Genomic DNA, 25,873 nt, shown 5'->3' on the forward strand with positions numbered 1-25,873 from the left:
TAATTTAAGAAAATTAGGGATTGACCACAGTCCCTAAACAAATATATTAGTTAGATTGCATATAAATCTCAAGAGTATTATCATTTAGGATTAATAAGCCCACATAAATTGTATTATATTTTGCATGCGTTGCAAAATGTGTTTCAATAAACACGGATGAGAACATTATAATTCATGTTGGCTTCAAATTAACTCATATTATGTGGCATATCGAGTTTAAATTTGACTTGACGCATTCTAATTGCATTCGAGTCATGTTCTCATGCTATATTAGGAATTGTCCAGCTCCTAAAGCCTTGTTTAGAAGTACAAGACAGTGCCAATTGACATAAATTCATACATCATGCATGGCATTATCTATCTTCTCAATATACATATAGGCCTACACATACCTTCATCGGAGAATTACCAAAAAAAAAAAAAAAATTAAGCCTATCACAATTGTACTAATCAATTTTAAACCTTTTGCAATTGTGTCAATTCAATTCACCTGACCAAATTTAGTCGGCTAGTGCTAAGGCGACTATCTAGAGGTGAAGGCCGATCAACAAACTAAGGCAGCCAGCTAGTGGCGAGTTGGGCTAGGGCGAACTCACCCAGCCATTGGCAAGGCGAGCCCCAACCAGATTGGGCAAGGCTGAACTTGCCCATTGATGGCAGGGTTGGGCTCGTCGAGCCATTGGCAAGGTTTGACCTTGCTAGATCTAGTAGGGATTTGCCTCGCAAGTGGTTGGGCAAGCTCGCCCTTGCCCAGCTTGCCACTAGGTGGCAACCTTAGTCTGACGACCGACCAAAGGAAGGAGGAGGAAAAAAAAGGAAAGAAAAAAGGGAAAAAGAAAAGAAAATAATAGAAAAATTAATATTAAAAAATACGGAGAAATGTTCAAATCTCTCTCTCTCTCTCTCTCTCTCTCTCTCTCTCTCGTCTCTGCTACTCTCGCTCTTCCCGTTCGCACCATTGAACATCGTATTTGAATGATCTGCATATGCGTCATTTCCAAACTATGCGTGCTTTTCTGGCGAATCACAAGCTCGAGCAATCTTCTGATTTCGATTGGAGAAATGCCGACAACCTCTGTCTAAAGCTTCGGTCATTCATAAATCTAGTAAAATGCGGAGATGCGATTTAGTTCGTGATATCACGGCAATTTGCAGTATTAAAATCTCATGTTGCCAATGTGATTGATGCATTTGGACATGGGGAGTTCATCCATTCTTGTACTACCTACGTGAATCAACTCGGATTTAGTGTAGAGGGTCGAGACATCCATTCGAGGAGCATGGAGGCATCTATAACATACATTGCTGATTCGTTATTGCTTGTTCTGCAGTAGGCTCTGGTACCTCTGTTTCTTAGTATGTCATGGTGCTGGCGAAGTGAAAAAGCTAAGCTTCCGTACTTCATCAGACAGGCACGCCTAATATCATCTAGATTCACATTTAGAGAGGTCCCCATTCGTATCACCGCCATGGATATTGTTGTGTTGGCAGAAACTCAAGATCGAGAATCAAACCTTTATGTGAAAGACTCAAATGCCCTGTGTTCTCTCATGTGCCTTGATAATATTGCGAAATCTGCTTCCCGTTACCTTCAGAAATGATTTCAATCTGCTTCCCGTTACCTTCAGAAATGATTTCTTCCGCTGACTCATGTTAGGATAGATTCTTGTTTGGATTTGCTTGAAAACATTGTGGAGCTACATTTAAACGTCAGCACGTTTTGAAAAGCTTAAAGGCTAAATCGTCTGAGATGCTGAACTTGGAAAGAAAAAAAAGAGCAAAGGGTGCTCAAATAGAATCTTCACTCTCAAATTCTGTTCCGGGTGTGTGGCTAGGCAAGTATTTTGGGTCCTAGACTTCTAGTTTGTAGAATTTTGATAGCTGATACACGGGAGTTGCCAAGTAACACGATCAGATTAGCCAACAATGGGCAGGATTTGTGTATGGTTCTATGAAGAAGGTTTTACAGTCATTGCCGGTTCCTTTAACATAAAATTGAGCCCTGCCAATTAAGTGCTGCATTCTCGAGAGAGTAGGCCTTTGGCCTGTGCAGGTTTTCTCAGCAAAAAATGCTTCTTATTTCTTTCTTCTTTTGTCTAAGCAGCATATGCGAAACATCACATTTGTGCAGGGATGTCCTTTAACTACAATGATTAATTATGTTAATAACCTTCCTGACTTTAAAGCTATGTGCTCGGGCAGGTCTCTTCTATTTCTTCTTCCGTGCAGAAGATGAAGTAGACCGGTGAGAACAGGTATGCTTGATTAAGTCCGAACACAGTGGAAACTTTGCATAAGTATGAGTTTTATTTGAACTTTGGTCGCTAATGACAGGTGATTTATTTTCCTGCCGAGAAATCCTTACCTCTGAGTACATGTACAAACTATGTCCGATCTCAATGATGGATCTATTCTTGAATGCTAGCGGCAGAGTCTGCTTTCTATTTGGAGCTGTGAATGCTGTCTGGAGCTGTGAATGCTGTCTGTTTCTCCTCACATGAATACTTTTCTTTTGTCTTCTCTGTCTCTGTCTATTGCAAATGATGCTCGGAGCATCTGCTCTGGCAAAGTAGGTACCCACCATAGTTTCTCTGCTTAGATGCTCAAATGGGTTCGCTGTGCTTTAGCTATACTTGGTCATGTGTGTGGTCATCTTCATAGTTGTCCTGTATATGATGAATTCCAGATCCATTGTTTGACGAGTCCTGCTGCATAATTGAAGCTGTAGCTGAGGTCACCAGTCCCCTGTCCTCTGTTTTGGTTCTACTCGATCTGAAATGCTTGGATGTAGTTAAATTTTTGTTGGTGCTCTGTGTATGGCTCATTCGTTGAGTTACTCAGAACATATTTTTTAATTAGGACTTTAGAGATCATCCAATCTGTAAATCAATTTTGTAAATAAGTTATTATGCGATGACAAACTGAAAATGCTCTTGGGATTTATCATTGGTGGTTTTAGTTCTAACAGCTTTTGTGGCATTTGTTAAACATTATTATAAAATGATTTTATAGGTTTTATCGACGACTGTTTGGACGCAACGTCTTCTTAAGAAAGAAACACATAAGGTATTTTTGACTTGTAAAAGTTGCCCTTGGAAAACATTTTTATGATTAAATATGACAATTAATGTTTTGCAGACGTTGAAAAATGAGATATGTTTTATTTTTGGGTCGAAACATGAGACATATTATAAGGCATTGATTTTTGAAGTTCTCTTTCACAACCATAAAGAGGGCAACGTCACCTTCGTCACCAAGTCGTCGATTGAGGGTGGCCAACAGTGGCTGTTGGTCCGAGGAGAAAGAGAGAGGATGGGTGTTTAGTACTTTTGGCGAGTATTGATTTGGCGTGGTGAGGTCCACATGCATCGAAACCTTATGAATGAGTGAGGAGGCATGCACACTGAATAAAGTCGGGTTCCATCTACAACCGGTCTATAACCAAAATGGCTAGATCAGTTAAGATTCAGCCCTTGTTCAATTTTGGCCACAAATCCCCAGTTGGTAAGGTCTTGTCAACTGGGGAGCACGATAAGTTTAGTTATTAATGAACAAAATTTGCCCTTAGGCATCACCTATGATAGTTGCAGTTGATGTAGAGACGGTACCTTAAAACCAATGAAATAGCATTCAAATCCTATGAATTGATTAAGTCTAGAAGTCGAGTTCCATCTACAATCGGTCTATAACCAAAATGGCTAGATCAGTTTCGATTCAGCCCTTGTTCAATCTTGGCCACAAATCCCTAGTTGGTAAGGTCTTGTCAACCGGAGAGCATGATAAGTTTAGTTATCAATGAACAAAATTTGCCCTTAGGCATCGCCTATGATAGTTATAGTCGATGTAGAGATGGTACCTTAAAACCAATGAAATAGCATTCAAATCCTATGAATTGATTGAGTCTAGAAGTCGAGTTCCATCAACAATCGGTCTATAACCAAAATGGATAGATCAGTTTTGATTCAATCCTTGTTCAATCTTGGCCACAAATCCCCAGTTGGTAAGGTCTGGTCAACCGGGGAGCATGATAAGTTTAGTTGTCAATGAACAAAATTGGCCCTTAGGCATTGCCTATGATAGTTATAGTTGATGTAGAGATTGTACCTTAAAACCAATGAAATAGCATTCAAATCCTATGAATTGATTGAGTCTAGACTTTTGAATTGTGGGGGTGGCCATTGTGAAACTCAAGTGGGTGACCTATGGGTTTTAAGTTAGAATTTTTTCAATGCTCCAAGCAACTATGATCTTGAAATTTACATATGCATATGAGGAGAGAGAATGTGATCATACGCGTCCAAGAGATAGCGTATGAAGTCAACTGCATTCTTTTACATATGAGAACAAGAGAAAGCAAAATTACACAAAATAATTAGTTGTAAATAATTAGCTAATTATACATAATTTTATGTATCCATGACAAGTTTCGTATTATCCAAACAAAAATGGCCACATGCTCATACTTCAAGTTCCACGCAAGGTACATTAAACTTTTCAATAAATAAACGGCCTAATTTCATTTTTTAAAAAATCCAAAACTTTAGTTTTAATCCCAATTGTTGGAGAAATCTTCTTGAAGTGTTTTGAAGTTGACAAAACTTTTCTATCAGTCTAGTCCGAAGGCTTGCGGACTCGCTATTTAAAGTCGAAGACCTCCGACAGCCGAGACTCAAGACTCAAAGTCTATCCTCATTGTGATCTCTAATCCGTTGAAGAAAGGTTATCCGAACTGGATGTTTCGTTAAGGATTTAACCTTATCAACTCGGAGAAGATCTCGTGGCTGGAGAAGACATAACGGAGTCCTTTGATTGATCGAAGATTGACTCGATAATTGAAGATCCGGTGATTGCCTAAATATTATTGGAAGGTTCGCTTATGGAAACCGAGATCCCGATTGTATGGGCGAACATGATTGATGGGCTATCAACACGTTCCTTTAATAGCTTGAACAATCTTCCTAATTGATTCCGTCCAACGGGTAGATTGGAGGAATTCCTTTGGTAAGTGCCAACGGGTATGATGGCATAAAGGAGTATATAAGGAAGACTGTCTTAGTTGTTCAAGGTGTGCGCGATAGAAGAATTCCAAAGTCTCGAAGCTCCTTTCGTTTAGACAAATCCTTTGAGCGAACACTTGTATACAAAAGAGAGTCTATATTTGTGAGAAATCTTGAGGAGGTGTGGTAGAACATCTACACTTTGTGGAATCAAGGCAAAGCTATGCTGTAACTTCTCTTTTGTTCATAGTGGAATCCAGCCAATAGGCTGTCAGTGAAGAAGAGTGGACGTAGGCTTGATATAAGCCGAACCACTATAAACCGCGTGTTCAATTTTCTCTTCTCTCAGTCTTGCCTTGATTATCGTTTCCTCCAACTGTCTAGTATTGTGCAATTGATTGAGAAAAATTCTTTATATACCTATTCACCCCCCTCTAGGTACTCATATTAGCAATATCAATTGGTATCAGAGCCTGTGTACTTACTTTATTTGAAGTGTTTTACTTCGTAATAAAAGATCCATGGCTAGTATGCTAGCACCGGGGGCGATGGAAGGGCAAAGCAATACCAGACCACCCTACTTTGATGGAAAGGATTACAACATCCGGAAGAACAAGATGAAAGCTTTCCTACGATCAAAGGATCCTCCGGAATGGGACATTGTAGAAAAAAGAATTACTCCTACCACCGCATCGAGTCTCGAAAGAGGAAAAGAAACGATGAAACCAGCGGAATGTCTCGGGAAGAAATAATCAAGAGACAAACACTCGATGCAAAAGCAATTTACTCCTTATATTGTGCTTTATCACCAATTGAATATAATAGAATATCTTCTTGTGGTACAGCAGAAAAGAAGTTTGGGACAGCATTGCATATCACCTATGAAGGAACAGATCGAGTGAAGGAAACTAGAATCAACATTCTTCTCGGTCAATACAAAGCCTTGAGAATGAAACCAGGAGAATCTATATCGACATGTTTAGTCGTTTTACGATATTGTGAATGGTCTTGAAAATCAAGGTCAACCAACTTCGATCCCATGAAGGTAAACAAGCTTCTACGTGGACTCTCCAGGATTGGAATCACATAAAGACTTCGATAAGAGAGACGCAAAGAATTATGCCACTATCGTCGATGAGCTAATTGGAACTCTTCAGTCTTATGAAGTGGAACGGATCAATGAAGATGAAGATCCAAAAGGTAAGAAATCCATTGCATTAAAATCAAATGATGATTCGATGATACTGATTCGAAGAAGATATGGACGATGAGGAGCTTGCTCTTATGATAAGAAGATTCAGAAAACTGAATAGAAAAGGGAGAAGGTTCAACTCAAAGAAACAAAGCTTTCAAAGACAGCGAGACCAAGTCCGTTGATGATGAGGAACCAAACAAAGACGTAGTCGCTTTGAATGTAAGAAAAATGGACACATCGATCTAATTGTCCTCTTCGAAGAAGAAGAGGGAAAAGCTGAAAAATTTCGAAAAGCTCTCAAAGCCGAAACCTAGAGTGATACGAGTGTGAAGAAAGTGATAATGAATATGCCAATCTATGTCCGATGGCACAATTAGACTCGGACTGGATTAGACTCGGACAAAGTGAATTTGAGGCAAGTAATTTTAAAATTCTTGTCAAAGTTTCTAAATACATTGATGAAGCGTGTTTTAGTCTTTAAGACTTCTCTCAAAAGAATTTCCGAACTGAAAAAGGAAAACTCAGCTCTAAAACAAAAGGAAAATGTTTTAGTAGAAAGAGCTAAAAGTCTAGACTTGACTGTTTCCACTCTTAAAGAAAATAAAGATAATCTTTTAAAAGAAAATGCTCTTTTAAAAATAGACATATCAAATATTTCAAAAAAAAATTTCAATAGGGTCTGAAAAACTTGAGAAAATTCTTTCAGCTCAAAGACCTTACTTCAATAAGTCCGGTCTAGGTATGACAGCAGAAACAATTCCCTTGATTGATTTTCCTAAAGTAAAAGAAAGAATTAAGAAAAGACTCTCGAGAGAAACTTACAAAAATCACTTCAAGAAAGTTTTTGTAAAATCTGTAGGTAGAAATGCTCTCAGATGTTCAAAATGCAATAGTCCGGATCACTTTGAAAAAGAGTGTCCTATGGTTTGGAAACCCGTTAAGAAAATATGGGCTAATCTTGCTTATGCTACTAACACCAAAGGACCCAAGAAAGTTTGGGTACTAAAGAAAGCTTAAGACTCTATTTTAGATGCAGGTCACCGTCAAGAAAATGGTAAAGTGGTATCTTGACAGCGGATGCTCAAGACACATGACAGGAGACTCAAATTGTTTTATAAAGCTTGCTCAAGTAAATGGTGGAAAAATTTCATTTGGAGGAAACAGCAAAGGAAGTATTGTGGGATTTGGAATTGTGAAAATTGGAAATCTCACAATAAGTAATGTTTCATTAGTGGAAGGACTCAATTACAATCTTCTCAAAGCATTAGTCAATTGTGTGATCTTTTGGTTTCAAGATCTTCTTTCAAGAAGGAATATGTTACGGAATCGGTAAAGACTCTACTCGAGTCTTTCATGGGTCGAAGACATGGAAACATCTATCTTTGGATGTGAAACCAAATGAATCGCAATGTTTTATCTCAATTCAAGACGAAGCAAGCTTATGGCATAGAAAGCTTGGTCATGTCAACATGAAGCAATTAGCCAAAATCTCATCAAAACAGCTTGTTCGAGGACTACCCAAATTACCTTATCAAAAGAGTGATCCATGCACTCCATGTATTATGGGAAAACAGGTAAGAAATTCATTTAAGCCAATAAATCATGTCTCTACTAATCATGTACTACAGTTGCTTCATATGGATCTCTTCGGACCAACCAGAACACAGAGTATTGGAGGTAAGAAATATTGCCTAGTAATTGTGGATGATTACTCCCGTTTTACCTAGGTATATTTCCTTGCAAGTAAGTCCGAAACCTTCTCGTATTTTGAAAAGTTTGCTAAAAAGGTTCAAAATGAAAAATGATGTGTTATCTCTAGTATAAGAACAGATCATGGAGGTGAATTTGAAAATCAAGATTTTACAAAATTTTGTGATGAATGGCTTTAATCATGTGTTCTCCTCTCCATATACTCCTCAGCAAAATGGAGTTGTGGAAAGAAAGAACAGATCTCTTCAGAAATGGCTAGAACTCTTTTAATTGAAAGCAAGATTTTTCACGATTTTGGGCTGAAGTGTTTCAAAGCATGTTATATCATCAATAGAGTCTTCTTAAGACCTATTCTAGAGAAAACCCCTTATGAGTTGTTCAAAGATAAGAAGCCTATTGTTTCATACTTTCATGTATTCGGTTGCAAATGTTTTATATTGAAAAATGCAAAAGATCGAGTTAGTAAGTTTGAAGAAAGATCAGATGAAGGTATCTTCCTTGGATATTCTACATCAAGCAAAGCCTTGAGTCTATAATAAGAAGAGCCGTCTGTGGAGGAATAATGAATGTCAAATTTCAAGACTCAACGCAAGATGAATCAAGTCGAATCATCAAGAAGAGTCGAACCTGCTCCGAACCTTCCAAAGCTTACAACTCAAGAAGCATCTCGAGACTGAAATCCAGCATCGGGATGTTTGTGAAGATCCAAACAAAAGAGAGATCATCAACCGGACAAATCAACAAGTAACTGGAAGCATAAGTCCAGTCATCCCAAAGATCTTATAATCGGCGAAATTAATGAAGGAATTCGCACCAGATCCAAAAGGCGAGAAGAGTCTAGTGTTGTGGCTCTGGTTTCTGAAATTGAACCAAAAAGCATAAAAGAAGCTTTATCTGATGAAAGCTGGATTGAAGTTATGCAAGAAGAGCTCAGACAGTTCAGCATTAATGATGTTTGGGAATTGACATCCAAACCAAAAGGTAAAACTGTTATTGGAGCTAAATGGGTGTTCAGAAACAAGATGAATGAGAAAGGAAAAGTCGTACGAAACAAAGCAAGACTCGTGGCCAAGGGATATACGCAAGAAGAAGGAATAGACTATGATGAGACTTACGCTCCAAAGTAGCAAGGTTAGAAGCTATTCGACTATTACTTGCATTTGCTTGTTATAAGAATTTCAGGTTATTCCAAATGGACGTCAAAAGCGCCTTCCTAAATGGATTTATCCAAGAGGAAGTTTATGTGGAACAACCACCAGGGTTTGAAGACCCAAAAGCGGACTCAGTCTTGGACCGAAAAAGGCTTTATATGGTTTAAAGCAAGCACCTCGAGCTTGGTACGACAAATTAAGTAAGTTTTTAATACAAAATGGTTTTGTCAAAGGTAAAGTAGATACGACTTTATTTATCAAAAAGGAGAAAAAAATTTTCTTACTTGTTCAAATATATGTGGATGACATTATTTTCGGATCTTCTAATGAAAATTTGTGCAAGAAATTTTCGAGTCTATGCGGGATGAATTTGAAATAAGTATGATGGGAGAGTTAACATTCTTTCTTGGTCTTCAAGTAAAACAATTGAAGGAATGAACTTTTATTTATCAAGAAAAATATGTTAATGATCTTGTCAAAAGATTTGGACTGGAAAAGGACAAAAAGACCGACATACCGATGTCAAGTTCTTTGAAGATAGACAAAGATGAAAAAGGGAAGAAAGTTGATCAAAAGCTGTAAGGGGAGTATCATTGGTTCACTTCTTTATCTTACCGCTTCTAGACCTGACATTTTGTTGAGTGTTTGCATATGTGCTAGGTTTCAATCAGATCCTAGAGAATCTCATCTCAGTGCTGCAAAACGCATCATTAAATACGTTGCTTCATCATCAAGCATCGGTCTTTGGTATCCTAAGAAGGAGACTTTAATCTTAAGGATATTCGAGACGCAGATCTGGCGGGTTGCGAGTTGATAGAAAAACACTTCGGGAACCCGCTAGTTGCTTGGAAGCGGGGACGGTGTCTTGGTTTTCAAGGAAACAAAGCACCGTGTCCCTTTCAACAACGAAGCGAGTATGTAGCTCGGGAAGTTCTTTTCGCAAATTCTATGGATAAAACAACAGCTAAGAGACTTTGAAATTGAAGACTCATGCACGGAGATTAATTGCGACAACACCAGCGCTATCAACCTCACCAAAAATCCAATTCTCCACTCAAGAGTAAAGCATATAGAGATTCGACATCACTTTATTAGAGACCATGTTCAAAATGGAGATGTTTCAATTCAATTTGTTGACTCAAAGAATCAACTGGCGGATATATTCACAAAGCCTTTGGAGAAAAATCAATTTGAGTCTATACGTTTCAGACTCAACATTTTAAAGTATGAGGATATCAAAGTCTAAAGACTTTCAGACTCAGAGTTACAAGACTTTATCTGAAAGAAAGTCTTGGTACGTCCGTCAGACTGTAAGTCTTTCTCTCTTGAATCTCATCTTGAAAATGTACGATCGTCAGTCTATGTTTAAATTGTTGCTATATTTAATTGACGTAAATATTGCATCGTTTTATTTTCAAAAAGGAAGTTATTTTTGAAATGTCTATTTTTGCGGAAAAAGACAGTTATTTTGAAAAGGCATATTTTTATTTCCTTTGTGACAGTTCGTTTATCCCTCTTTTTAACCGATCGTGCACTGTCGATTCCTCTTCACTTTTCTCTCAAAAACCCTAGAAAGCATCGATCCTCCATTCCCGTTTATCTTCTTCGTTTAATCCTCAAAAGTTGTCATCTTTCCGGGAAAGTCAAGCAAGGAATCTTCCAAAAGCGAGAAAGATGTCATCTTCAAGAAAGTCTTCAAGAATCGCAAGCAGGGGACCACGGCGGATGAGTGAGGGGCCTACGCACTTCGATCTTACTGAAGATGAAGTGACTCCAGAACAGCAAGCGAGCCCACAACATTCTCAACAGCGTCATTCTCCTCCATCTAGTCCTCAAGGCGTTGATCATCAACAACAGGAAGAAATCATCGAGGATGCAGACCCTGTAAGAGTTCAAAAGCCCGCTTATATTTACCAGTTATATCGTGCCCTAAAAGGAATTCGTACTCCTTTGAACTACATTGATGATTTTCTTAAAGACAAAAGACATGGGAACGAATATATCTTTCTGAAAAAAAATGGAAAGTTTGGGAATTGCTCGAAAAGAGGTGGCCGAGGAAACCCTTGCAAATATCCCAAGTGATCCTCATGGGGGCCGAATCTCGTAGATGGGAATGATGATGATAAATTATATCAATTCCAACCGAAAATGGGTGTTGCGGTTGATAATCAAGGAAAAATGGGAGATTTGTTCAGATCAAAGGAGCAAAAGGATCTGTACTCGAAATTGCTGAAGCATGGGGTAATAAACCCTAGGAGTGGATTTTGATTTTCTGGATGCTGTGAATGTGAACTTGAGGGAAAAGTTCAGTTATCTTCAACTTGAAAAGTTCTGTTCTGACTCTACAGAGGCATATGCTGAATTAACTACATATTTCTATTCAAATCTAAGCTTTTTAGATGCGAATAGATTCTCTTTCAGCGTTAAAGACCAAGACTATGTTGTGGATAGGGGTGATCGGTTCCCGGTTCAGTCCGGTTCCACCTTGGAACCGAGAACCGGACCTAGAGCACCGGTTCCCAAAATTGCGAACCGTGGACCGGACCGTTTGGAACCGGACCGGACCACCATCGGTTCCGGTCCGGTCCGGTCCGGTCCAACAAAATCAGCTCCACTTTTTGCACTAAAGAGTGACCGCGCCCGGACCGATCAATCCAATTCGGTTCTCGAGCAATTCAACAAAACTAATCACACATGTTTCCACGTGCAAAATATTCAAATGTGATTCACACTTCGTGTGTTTCACACTTAACTTTAACCATGAAAGCCGTGAATAATTTGGCTAAAAGTTATGCATGGCTTAGATTTTATAGACAATCTCTGCTCTTTAAATGTTTAGTCAATGTGGGACTCTTGGAGGCTTGAAGTGCCTTGTGGGTCTTTTGGAACCTTAGTCCCACATCAAGTAGAAGATGAAAATGATAGAAAATGAGAAAGAAAATTGACAAAAACTGAGAAGGAATTGGAGGAATTTTCTGTATTGTGTATTGCTGTGCTTGTACATGTATTACACACCTATTAATAATACAAGAAAAGAGTACGATAGGAAAGAATATACAAAATATGTTGTTTCCTATACTACTGTCCTAATATCCAATCTCATGGATTCATAGAATCAATTAACCATATTTAGATAATTAGAAAAAAAAATCATATTTCCAACAAAAACTAACAAGGAGATTTTTTTCTATAAATAAAAGAGTAATAAAAATAGTTTTAATGGTCTCTTGGCCACATAAGATGATGCTACCTCAAATTGCAATTTTAGTTGCAATAAGTTATCATGTTTATATATTTTATTAATTCTATGTATATAAATTATATATAAAAAAATTTGTTTCGGTCCGGTCGGTCCGGTTCGGTCCGGTTCCCACCTTAGAACCGGGAACCGGACCGACCGGCCACCGGTTCCAAGATTAGGAACCGGGAACCGGACCGCCGACAGTGGGAACCGCCCAAAACCAGCCGGTTCGGTCCGGTCCGGCCGGTTCTCGGTTCGGGCGGTTCCCGTTGCACACCCCTAGTTATGGATATGAATATGCTGGCAGATGTGTTAGAAGTCGAAAGAGGAAGATATCAACCAATCAAAGTCTCCATTGCTCGAGCCACACTTGAACTAGTGAAGGACAGGAGAACAGATGAAAATATCACCTACTTAAGGATGGGTGCATTCAACATCTTGCTTCACAAGATTGTGATTAATTGCCTCCGACCGAAATCAACTTCCAAGACCGATGTTTCAAGTTCGAGAGGCCAAGCGATGTATGCCATTCTCTTTGGAAAAAGGTTTTCTCTCCCTCACACCGTGATGTTTCACATGTATAGAGCAATGATAAAGGACAGATGTCAACTCCCTTACCCAAGCCTTGTTACGAAGTTATTCAGACATCTGAATATTCAGCCTCCATAAATCTTTTGTATTCGACCATGTGATAATATGGTGGTAGGACTGAAAATGGTGACCAAAATGTGTCTGAAGGAACTGAGCAAGGAGTTGGAGAAATTCAAGGAGAAGACTCCTGCAAAATCTCATCAAATCTCTTCTGCAGCTAAAAGAAAAGGGAAGGAGCCCATGGTTGCTCCATCCAAGAGAAGAAGAGCTCTCCTCATTGAGGATGAAGATGATGATGAAGACATCACCATCTCTACATTGGCTTTGAAGAATTTAAGTCGTCCTGTTCCACAACAAGAATCGGAACAAATGACAAAAGAAGCAGAGGAGAAGGAAGAAGAAGAAATAGAAGCTAAAAAAGAAATAGAGGAGGAAAGACCAGAAGAAGAAAGAAGAGAAGAAGAAGAACCCGAGGAACACTCTTCTCCACCCGTAGGCATGAAAACGGGGGAGATCGGGAGAAAGGAGTGAAGTCTTCATGTCCGATGCAAGTGAAGGAGTCGGTCGCTCACCGCGGACCCGGAGGATGTTTATGCATCTCAGTTTCCAGAAGAAGGTCATGAAGTTTCATCGCCAAACCTGCGCGATTATGCTAATCTACCATCGTCTGCATTCACTCCATCAGATCAAGCTGAAGCAAGTACTCAGACTGATAATGAAGCAAATTTTCGCAGAATCATAGATATTCTCTTGGAGATGCGAGGTCAAATTTATGCCTTGGGATGCGAAGTTCAAAGCTTGAAGAATGAAGGTCAAGCTTCTTCCTGTTCATTGAATGATAAAATGCAAGCCCTCTGTTCGAGAATCAGGCCAATGCCAAGAGTGAGGAGATTGCACATCTAAAGGAAGACTTTAAAAGGCTGGAAGGCATCGTTCGATCTATGGAAGATTTCCAGCTTGTCCGCGTTCCCAAGCAATCTTGACTTCATCTCATCCTTTTTAATGATGACAAAAAGGGGAGAGATGCAAGATTTGATAAAAAAACTTTTCATTTATTAAACTTTTTGTTGGATTGTTTTGTGGTTTGAACTCTGTTTGACTTTGTTTTGTGTCTGGATGAGAACTGAACTAGACTTGGACTTGACTGCTTCTATTAACCAATATTGATATCTTATGAATGAATGGCTTCATCATATACTGGACTAACCTATTTTTTTGTGGTTGCAGATCCTAGTGTTATTCTATTAGCCATTTATCTCTATAAGATATGCATATGTGTTTGAGAAATGTTTTGCAGGTCAAAGATATCCAAATCTGCAGGAAAGTTTTGTCACCATCAAAAAGGGGGAGATTGTTGGAGAAATCTTCTTGAAGTGTTTTGAAGTTGACAAAACGTTTTTATCAGTCTAGTCTGAAGGCTTGCAAACTCTGTTATTTAAAGTCTGAAGACCTCCGGACAGCCAAACTCAAGACTCAAAGTCTATCCTCATTGACAGTCTCTAATCCGTTGAAGAAAGGTTATTCAGAACTGGATGTTTCGTTAAGGATTTAACTTTATCAACTGGAGAAGATCTCGTGGCTGGAGAAGACATAACGGAGTCCTTTGATTGATCGAAGATTGACTCGATAATTGAAGATCCGGTGATTGCCTAAATATTATTGGAAGGTTCGCTTATGGAAACCGAGATCCCGATTGTATGGGCGAACATGATTGATGGGCTATCAACATGTTCCTTTAATAGCTTGAACAATCTTCCTAATTGATTCCGTCCAACGGGTAGATTGGAGGAATTCCTTTGGTAAGTGCCAACGGGTATGATGGCATAAAGGAGTATATAAGGAAGATTGTCTTAGTTGTTCAAGGTGTGCGCGATAGAAGAATTCCAAAGTCTGAAGCTCCTTTCTGTTTAGACAAATCCTTTGAGCGAACACTTGTATACGAAAGAGAGAGTCTATATTTGTGAGAAATCTTGAGGAGATGTGGTAGAACATCTACACTGTGGAATCAAGGCAAAGCTGTGCTATAACTTCTCTTTTGTTCATAGTGGAATCCAGCCAATAGGCTGTCAGTGAAGAAGAGTGGACGTAGGCTTAATATAAGCCGAACCACTATAAACCGCGTGTTCAATTTTCTCTTTTCTCAGTCTTGCCTTGATTATCGTTTCCTCCAATTGTCTAGTATTGTGCAATTGATTGAGAAAAATTCTTTATATACCTATTCACCCCCTTCTAGGTACTCATACTAGCAATATCACCAATTCTATCTAAACTTTTTTTTTCCTCAAAAAGAACATTCAAATATTCCTTAACTCCCATATCTATCCCACTGTTAAACATATTGGCCACGAAGTGGTCTCCACTAATGGTGGAGAAGTGATGGAGGTCATATCGGTGGCAAGAGACTCTGGGTGGTCGCAGATGAGATGTGGCATGAAGAGGAAGACTATGAACAGTATGTGACGAGCAAAGAGGAAAGAAAAGAAGGCCATTAAGGGGATGTTTGGTAATTATTCTATTTTCAAGATTAATTTATACTTAGAAATAGTTTTTGCTCTTTATTTCCTTGAACGAGTTTTTGAGTATTCAAACGCATTTGATAACTATACATAATTTCCATTCCCGAAAATAAAAAGAACAAAAATACGTTTGACACGACTTTCAAATTTTTTTGTTACTACGAATTTTTTTTTATTAATTTTATAATATTTTTCTCTATTTTTTTTCTTTTTTCCATCTCTTCTTTTTCTTCCTCCTCTAGCCGGTCGCCAACAACCTCTCCCTACCATCGCAAGGTCAAGCCTCACCTAGCCATGGCGAGATCGACCTCGTGGTTGGGTAAGGTCGAGCCTCATCAAGGGTCAACGAGATCTCAAGACCTCGTCTTTGGCTGATCGCAGCCTCGACACAGATACGAGTATTTTTAGAAAAGCCTCACATTGGTAAGTGGTGTGTTCGACTGAATATATTGATGGGTTCTGACTTGAGCACCCTCTTGACAATCTCCCTTAATGAAGGTATCAGTCTATTGCGCGCTCTCAACAGATAGTATTAAAGCCAATGGCAAATTTGTGAGCTTCTAATCTTATTATGGTATGTGATAAATTTCTCCAGGAAGGAATCTGATGGCCAATCGGTTTCTAAGTTGGTGGGCTTGTGGTGAAGTAATGCAGGCTCAATGGAATCTAGTGACTAGTGTGATTTCCGGGCAAGTGGGTTTGTGGTGTAATAACACGACCCTGATGGTAGATTTTATAGTTTAGTCGGAAGAAAGAGACTAGAGATGAAATTGGGCGTTGATGGAAATTCAAACTAAGATATCTTGATGCAAGAGGATGCTTGGATTAAGGGGATGTAACGACGCCAACTTGATGACAAACTTCATGGTTTGGTTGGGAGAAAGAGACTAGAGATGAAGTTGGGTGTTGATGCAAATTGGAGTTGAGATATCTTGATGTAGAAGGATACTTGGTGGACCCATCTTGACATAAAATGATATCGAGATGGGTTCGATGGCAGACTTCATGGTTTGGTTGGGAGAAAGAGATCAGGGATCGGCCATAGACAATGACTAGTGATGGTTGGCCTTGCCAGCTTCGGGTGAGGCTCGACCTCACCAGGTCTTGTGATGTGAGACTTGCCTAAGGCTGGCAAGGTCACCTCTTACCAAATCCCAACAAGGTTGGCCCTTGCTTGCCTCTGGCGAGACTTGTCATCGCTCGAGGCTGGCAAGGTTGCCCCTCACCAACCCTAGTGGTGTTGACCTCACCTGAGCCCTCTAAGGGCAACCCTCATCAGTCATCATCTTTGGCCTACCGCTAGCCATCATTAAGGCCCGGTGATTGGTGGAGAAAGAATGAAAAAGAAAGAAAAGAACAAAAGAACAATATATAATTTTTTTGGATAAAATAATAAAAAAATTATGAAAATTATCCACGTCTGCATCAATCATACCACGTAAAATGCTCAATATTCATGTAAGCGATTTCATATCAATATTTGCTTAATGGACTTAATTAGTACAAAGGAAAAAGGTTTAGAACTAAGTTAGTTTAATTAAATGATTTAGGACTAAGTTCAAATCAATATCATAGGTTTATGACTTTTTTGGCATTTTCTCAATTATATTTCAAAAAAAAAAAAAACCCATGTGTTAAACGAGATCAAAATTAAAAAAATAAAATAAAATAAAACTTTAGTCACCAAATTCCTAGGTCCATATTAAGTCCAACAAAATCCAACTTCTCCTTTGTTTCCCACTAATATAAACCACCACAAACGATTCCCAAGTTTTCAAAATCGTTCAATCCGCCATCATAAAAATGGCTTCACTGCCACCTTCTTCTCCGGCACTACTATCCGTGAACCGCCACAAGCCAGAGCTGATCTCCCCGTCGCAGGCGACGCCACGCGAACTCAAGCCCCTCTCAGACCTGGACGACCAGGAGGGGCTTCGCTTTCAGATTCCCTTCCTTTTCTTCTATCCCAACAGCCCCCCAATAAGAGGCCGAGAAGACCCGGCGAGAGTCGTCAAGGAAGCGCTCAGGAAGGCGCTCGTGTACTACTACCCATTGGCCGGGCGTATCCGGGAAGGGCCGAACCGCAAGCTCGTAGTGGACTGCACCGGCGAGGGGATCCTGTTTGTCAAGGCCGATGCCGACTTCAGCCTCGAGGAGCTCGGCGACTCCATGAGGCCACCGTGCGGCTTTGTGGACGAGGTGTTGTGCGATGTGGCCAGGTCTGGCGGCATCATTGGGTGCCCTCTGTTGTTGGTTCAGGTTGTCAACTGTAACGACATACAGATATGCCCTCTTGCTCTGAATAATCAACCTGCTGTAACTTCTGTGGTTTCTTACTGAGTTCCTTCCGAATTGTAGGTGACCCGTTTGAAATGCGGGGGCTTCATCCTCGGAATCCGGCTCAATCACGCCATTAGCGATTCCCTCGGCCTCAGACAATTCCTGAAGGCGGCCGCAGAACTCGCAAGAGGCGCACACGTGCCGTCTTGGCTACCTGTTTGGGAAAGAGAAATCCTCTGCGCCCGAGACCCGCCACGAGCGACGTGCAGGCACCCTGAGTTCGAGGATGTGGTCGACGACGCCAGAAGAGCTGCCGTGACGTTGGACCCCAAGAACATGGTACACAGATCCTTCTTTTTCGGCCCACGCGAAGTGGCGTCAATCAAGAAAGGCCTCCCTCACCACCTGGTCTCGAGATCCTCCACCTACGAGTTACTTACGGCATGCCTGTGGAAGTGCCGCACAATTGCCCTCGAGATCGAGCCGGACGATGCCGTCCGCCTATCATCCGTGATTAATGCGCGAGGCAAGCAAGGCCTCGGCGTGCCTCGTGGTTATTACGGGAACACGTCGGTGTATGCAACGGTGCTTTTGAAGGCGGGTCATCTGTGCAACAGTCCGCTGGGATACGCGGTTGACTTAGTGAAGAAATCGAAAGAAATGGTGAGTGAAGAATATGTGAGGTCCTCCATTGACGTCTTAGTCCTTAAGGGACGGCCGAAGTACACGACCGTTTGGAACTACGTGGTGGCCGACGCAACCAAGGTCGGGTTCGAAGAGGCCGACTTCGGTTGGGGGAAGCCAGCATATGGTGGGGTTGCAGGCGCATTTCCATTGATAAGCTTTAACGTGAAGTACAGAACGAGGAAGGGGGAGGAAGGGATTGTGGTGCCGATAATGTTGCCGGAGAGAGCAATGCGAAGGTTTCAAGAAGAGCTTGCAAAGATGACTGATGAAGGGAGGGAGGATGATGATTGTTATGGCGTGGATTCAACTACAAATAGATCCAATCTCTAGAGGGGTAATTAACCATAGATTATCTAAAGTTTCTCAATCACATAGGACAAAGCTTGAATTATTAAATGGAGCATCTTTCTTTGGATTTATGTTCTAATTATGGACTTGATAATAAACCGATTGGACGACGGGATGTGCTCTTTTTCATTTCGATGACTATTCAGACCTCAAGAACCACAAGAAATGTCAGGTTTACTGTTTCTCCAGAAGACCAAATAAAGAGATGGTAATGGATGGTAACAGATAACGTCTCCAATATTTAGGGTTTTTTTTTTTTTTACAAGTTTAGCAGTCGCGAAATCTGTTGGAATTCCTTGGGGGACTAGGGGTAATTTGATATGTAGAGATAGAGTAGAATCTTAGCTTCGACGAAGATGTCGGGGTGTGAAAAAGTCATGGGATCACATGCCACAATGCACTTGTTGGACACCTTTTTTATTTTTTTTATTTTTTGGATTCCTTCCGATGGCGACTTAACCACCCAACGAACAATGGTATGACGATACCGTGCGAGGGGACCAAACCGTTGTGGCGTACGTTCCCCTGGAATTTTGGGGTGGCCCGATTCTTCATAATGCAATGACTCATTTAACACGATTTTAATTTATAAAAGGCAATGCCTCAATTCTGACACAAAATACTTATTCGGTTGAATAGAATTATTTTGTATATGGTTGCTTCGACATTTTCAACAGACTTACGCTTTTGTAGGAATTACTACAGGGGTCATGATCCTTTACTCCAACAACATCTAGGGTTCCTCAGACAATGTGATATCTCACACAGGATAAATCCTTAACCACAATAAATCATTTAACATGTTTTTAGTTTATGGAAGGCGATGTTTAGTTATGCCGGGCAATAATATTTATTTTTTGACACCTAAATTTTGACAACTCCATATAATCATTCATTACATGAGAAAATGAGGCATCGACCATGATCCTAAACAAATATATTAGTTAAATTGCATATAAATATCAGGATTATTATCATTTAGTAGTAATAAGCCTACATAAATTGTATTATTTTTCGCGTGCGTAGTAGAATGTGTTTCAATGAACACAGACGAGAATATTATAATTCGTGTTGGCTTCGAATGAACTCATATCATGTGGTGTGTTGAGTTCAGATTTGTCTCGATGAATTCTCATTGCATTTGAGTTGTGTTCTCGTACTGTGTTAGCAATTGTTAGGCTCCTAAAGCCTTGTTCAAAAGTAGGAGACAATGCCAATCGACACAAATATTCATACGTCATGCATGGGCATATAGATAGGCCTGCACATACTTTCACGAGAGATTTACTAAAAAAGTTTTAAATTTGTTGCACTTGTGCTAATTCAGTCTACCCGGCCAAATTTGGTCAAGCCGGTACTAACGTAGAAGCTGGCTGTTCAGCCGACGCTAACATAGACAATTTTTTTATAATATTTTTTCTTTTATTTTTCCTTTTTTTTCTCTTTTTTTATCCTCCTTCCTTTAGCCAACCCTTAGACCGAGGCGATTGGCTAGAGGTGAGGGTCAGTGACCAGACCAAGGCAACGGACTAGTGGCGAGCTAGGCAAGGGTGAGCTCGCCCATCCATTAGTGAGGTGAGCCCACGTTAGATTGGTCAAGGCCCATCTTGCCTAGCGATGGCAAGGTCAAGCTCGTCGAACCACTAGCGAGGCTCGACCTCGCTAGATCTAGAGGAGGCTCGCCTTGCTAGTGGTTGAGTGAGCTCACCCTCACCTAACTTGCCACTGGCCGATCACTTCAATCTAACAACCGACCAAGGACCAGCATCCACGTCAATGTTGGTTGGCGAAATTTGTCGGATAGACTAAATTGACATAATTGCAAAATGCTCGGGTAAAAAAATAAGTTTCGGACTGAATCAGCACAATTGTAATAAGTTTAGGACTATTTTGATAATTCTCCCTACCTTCACATACAAGCTTGTTGGGACATGGATGCATAAAGCCACGAGCAGTTAAATTTTGCTCAGCAATCAGTGTTTTACCTTCGGTCACTTGCAAATAACTTGCGACTTTAGGTTGGACATTCTCCCATGGACCTTTGAAGGGCTTGGAACGATAACTACCCTTGCCAGGACTAGGGGTGAGCTAGGAGAATCGCTCAGACTTGACTGAACATGTCAAATTTGGGTAGTTTCCAGGGTGTTGGTTTGATTCCCGATTTCACGGATAGAACCGCCCACCCAAATCACTTGGATCGGACTAATTAATCTTTTACATTTTATGTTTTTATTTGTTAAAAATCTTTAAAGAAACTCTAATCCTATTCATAATCACACTCACTCTTTCCATATTCCCTCTCAAGCCAATCACAGATTTCTTAAATATCTGTAAAAAAAAAAACCAAACCTAACCTGCTGCCTCGCTCCAAATCTCCAAGCTTTTATCACTTGCTCACTCATAGTTACTGTTGCGATTAAGGGCGAACGATTGAACAATAATATAGAAAGAAGAAGAAAATAAATCGGACACCAGATTTACGTGGTTCAGTCGTGAAGACCTACATCCACGGGAAAGAGCAGCAGCGAATTTACTATAAATCAAGCGATACAAGGAGATTACACACTCGAGTCACTTAAACACTCTCTCGGTGTTTCCCAAACTCTAATTACACCCAATACATCAATCTTTCTTGGATGTAAATCACGAATAAGCTTTGCCGCACGAGAAACACGAAGACCCGCTACCAAGCACCTAGCGACTACGAACGTCTCTCACAAACAGAGAACACCCACAGCACTCAGAGTGAACGGCGCTTCAATTTGTTGTTTTGCTTAACACATACGTAGGCTTCGACGGAGTCTTTACATAGGGTTTCCGGCGAGGTGCAAGCTCGAGCTCACCGACGTCGACGAGCCTTGCCGGATCCGGCGAGGGCGAGCTCGAGCTCGCCCGACGCCGGCGAGGCTCGAGCTCGCTAGATCTGGTGAGGCGGAGGTCTCGCCGACGTCCGACGACGGGCGAGCTCGAGCTCGCCCGACGCCGGCAAGCCTCAAGCTCGCCGAATCCGGCGGGGCCAGCCACCGAGCCGTCGTTGTGGCCAGCAACTGGCCAAAGAAAAAGAAGAACCAAAAAGAAAAAAAGAAAAAATAAAATTATATTTTAAAAATAAAATTAATTAAAAATTAATTTTTTTCAAAAATAAAAAATAATTAAAATACGATTTTTTTAAATAATTACTTTAAAAATTATAAAAATTGTCCATTAAATTTATGTTGTATAAAACTATTTTAGCAATACCATTTAAAAAAAAATATATATATATATGTATAAGAAATATGCTTTGAAGTAATCTTTAAAAAAAAAAAAAAACATAAGAATAAGTTTCCTAAATTTGGTTAAATATGAAAATATTTTATTAATATGAGTCGGGTCGGGTATGGATCGGGTATGGGTTGGGTAGGGTATGGGTCAAAAAATGTATAAGAAATATGCTTTGAAGTTTTTTCGTTTGAGTGATTATTCAGAACTCAAGAGCCTTAGCGGCTCAAGAAATGCTCAGTTTGCTATTTCTCATGGAGCCAAAAATTAAAAAGATGGTAATGGATTGTATTAAGCGACATATGCAACTTTCAAGTTTAGTAGGCGAAAACCTGTAGAAATTGCCCGGGGGTTAGCGGTTACCTGATATGTAGATATGGAGTAGAATCTAGCTCCAAGGAGTTCATTGGATTGAAATGTACAACGGACATGGGGAGTGGAAAGGTCATGAGAACCACATATTGGGACCCGACTCGTTATACAAGTTTTTTTATTTTTCTCCTTGCCATGGCTACTTAACCGCACAATGAGCCACGAATGGTATGAGGATACTGGACCAGGGGACCCAACCGTTGAAGAGTGCGTTCCCCTCGGAATCTCGGTTGGCCCCATTCTTAAAATACAAGGAAAGCATTTGACACGTTTTTAGTTTATTGAAGGCGACATCCTCGTAGGAGGGGACCAAACTGTTGTGGAGTGCGTTTCCCTTGGAATTTCGGTTGGCCCCATTCTTAAAATACAAGAAAAGCATTTGACACGTTTTTAGTTTATTGAAGGCCACGTTTAGTTACCGGACAATAACATTGATTTATTAACATATAAATTTTCGCGACCTCATTCATTACATAAGAAAATTAAGAATTAATCCTGACCTATAAACAAAAATATTAATTAAATTGCATATGGATATTAGGATTATTATCATCTAGTAGTAATATATGCCCACATTTATTGCATTATATTTTGCATGTGTTGCAAAAAAGAAAAATTGTTGTAATATGATTATAAACCATGTTTCAGTGAACATGGATGAAAACAGTATAATTCGCGTCGGTTCCAAATCATTTCATATCATGCGGTGTGTTGTGTGCTTATCTGTCTCAACGGATTTGCATTACTTTTGAGTCGTGTTGATGTATTGTGTCGAGAATAGTCGGCCCCTAAAGCATCGTTTGGGAGTAGGAGAGCATACCAATCGACACAAAAATCCGTACACCATTAGAACGTCTTGATTTCTTCTCCTTTTTCTTTCTACCGTAACACGGGCTCTCTAAAGTTTCTCAAATCAGGTGTAAGAATGCTTGAATTATTGAATGAAGTGTCTTCTTTTGGAATTGGTAATGTTCGAGTCTCTCTAAATAAAGCTATGGACTCGATAGCAAATCAATTAGACAACGATATGCATTCTCTTTCGTTCGAGTCCGTAAGTGAAGGGTACAAGGAAATTGTACAAGAGAGTGTGTCCCCCTTGGATTTTCAGTGGTCACATCATTTCAATACAATGGATCATTCCACATAATTTTTTTCGTTTATTTAAGGTAATGTCTAGTTATGCCAAGATGACGAAAATTTTGGCGATCTAAATTAGTCATTTATTGTATGAAAAATTAAAGATCGATGACGACCTCTAAACAAGGATATTAGTTAAATTACATATAGATATAAGGAGTATTGTCATTTAGTAGTAATAAGCCCATATGAATTGCATTATATTTCGCGTGTGTTGCCAAAAAAAAAGAAAAATGGTGTGATGTGCTTACAAACTCCCGGGCTATGTCCTTCTCCTCCCTTCGACTCCATTGGTCATTGGTAATTACAATAGAAGCATAATCATGGAATAAACGTGACACGTTATTAGAACGTCTTGATTTCTTCTCTTTTCTCTCTCTACTGTAGCACAGGCTTAGTCAAGCGCATATCGCTATCGTCATTTACTCTCTTGCATCACCGGCATTGCTGACAACACCTCTTCTCTCACTAATCTTCACAAGTTGTCATTCGCTGTGAGCCACTTTATTTATGTATGTCTCAATGACAATGAGGATATTGTTTCCCTTTGGTCAAGTTCTCTCACTATTGGCGTAGCTTGTTGATAATAGAGAAAAGAGATAGAGAAAGGGGGTGCATGTTAGCAATTTTCGACTATAACAAGACAGTAGTTGAAGTAGTGTATACGTATATGCCATATCAACAATTTCTGACAATAATCTCTCTCTCTCTTGCCATCCACTTGGATATGGATGCCTCCTCAAATGCACTCACCATGGGAAAATTGTCTAAAAAGTCATAAACTTTTAATTTTGTCAATTAAATCTTAACTATTTTCATGATATGCTAATTGAGTTTATTAGGTTAATTTTGACTGGAAATTATTGACGTAAATACTAGCCATCTTACATGGCAGCTAACGTTAATGCGGATAATTTTTAATGATATTTTTTAAAAAATTTCAAATTTCAAATTTGTTATTCTTTTTTTGCATTTTATTTTCCTTTTTTCTTCCTTCTTCAACCAATTGCTGAGCCTTGACAACTTGCTAGAGGCAATGGCCTACAAAGTCGTTGTCAACATCAACAATTTCCGGCTAAAATTTGCTTAGATTGACTCAATTAACAAAAGTGAAAATGTTTAAAAATCAATTGGCAAAACTAAAAGACTTAGAATTGAATTAACAAAGGTATGATGAGATTAGGACGTTCACCATTAAAAAGTAAGGAAGCACTCCTAGTCAAGTGCAAATTGTGCCAAATCATGACCTGCACAAGCCAAAGAGGTATAAACTTAATTGGTTTATGAGACTTGCAGAGTGTTTTATGGATCACCAAAGATAATCAGGTCTCCACCTCCCTATGGACTTATGTGTATTAACTACAGAATTTTAGAAAATTTACTTCTCCGTTGGGAGCCAGTTAAGTAAGTAGGCTGATTTCCATGAAATATTGTGCAATCTGGAAATCTCTATTACTCTTGAAAGAATGACGGACCTGTCACCATCGCATTACTTGTATGGATGATATCGATATCATGTGTTAATCTCTATATATTGTATCCCTAGAGATCTTAATTTGGTCTAAGAATTCAACAGCCGACGCCATCGCATTACTTGTGAATCGCGTGAGAGCGAGAGGAAACATAATCTTATTTCCAAAAGCCAAAAGGACGATTCACCAAGTAATTTTTCGGCATTGCTTTATTTTTATTTTTATTTTTTTGGTCGAAAAGAAGTGACGTGGTATTCTTACTTAAAAGGAGAATTACAAGATAAAAGCGGACTAATGTCCGAACATAATATGTTCCAAAGAGGCAATGGCGGGTTAATCCACCAGTTGAAAGGGAGCTTGTTCGCTCGGTGAGAATGTGCAATCCAGTCCGCAGCCCGGTTTTCTTCGCGTGTACAACATTTCACTTGGACATTCACACACTGGCCCAGCTCTTGTTTGCATTTTCTGACCGCTTCTTTTAAATTCCAATGAGAATCGACTCGGCCCATTACTTGGTCAACTGCTGGACTACAATCAGATTCGCAAATCCAACGAAGCTATTGACTTCTAAAGTCCCTCACATGCCGCCTTTGGAAGTCTTGGATATAAAAGAGACCATGGAAGAGGGCGTCGAGTTCCGCCTCCTGTGAAGAAGAAGCCCTAGAAGTGCTCGCGAAACCCTCGACCATCAGCCCCGACGAATCCCTCACAACTCCAGCCACCGAGCAAATAAACTCGCCTTGAATCCAAGATGCATCCACATTCAACTTCAGTTCTGATCTATCCGGGGGTTTCCATCTCAGAGGTAAGTCTCGATTAGGGTTTGGTCGATTCTTTCTCTTCTGTCCTTGAGTACCAATTGAGTGCTGTTCTTGCGCACATCTCAGTGTATCAGCCGAATTCGGTGCTTTTGCT

At 39.9% G+C, this 25,873-nt stretch overlaps 1 protein-coding gene across 1 annotated transcript; it reads left to right on the forward strand.

The window, feature by feature from the left end:
* The first annotated feature begins 17,203 nt into the window (after positions 1-17,203).
* LOC104446197 (methanol O-anthraniloyltransferase) lies at positions 17,204-18,818 on the forward strand. Its single transcript, XM_018875134.2, has 2 exons — positions 17,204-17,660; positions 17,760-18,818. Exons 1-2 carry the CDS (start codon positions 17,205-17,207, stop codon positions 18,696-18,698), a joined length of 1,395 nt encoding a protein of 464 aa, XP_018730679.2. The 5' UTR covers position 17,204; the 3' UTR covers positions 18,699-18,818.
* Positions 18,819-25,873: the final 7,055 nt, after the last annotated feature.

This window comes from Eucalyptus grandis, chromosome 5 (assembly GCF_016545825.1).
Source record: "Eucalyptus grandis isolate ANBG69807.140 chromosome 5, ASM1654582v1, whole genome shotgun sequence".
NCBI classification, from domain to species: Eukaryota; Viridiplantae; Streptophyta; class Magnoliopsida; order Myrtales; family Myrtaceae; genus Eucalyptus; species Eucalyptus grandis.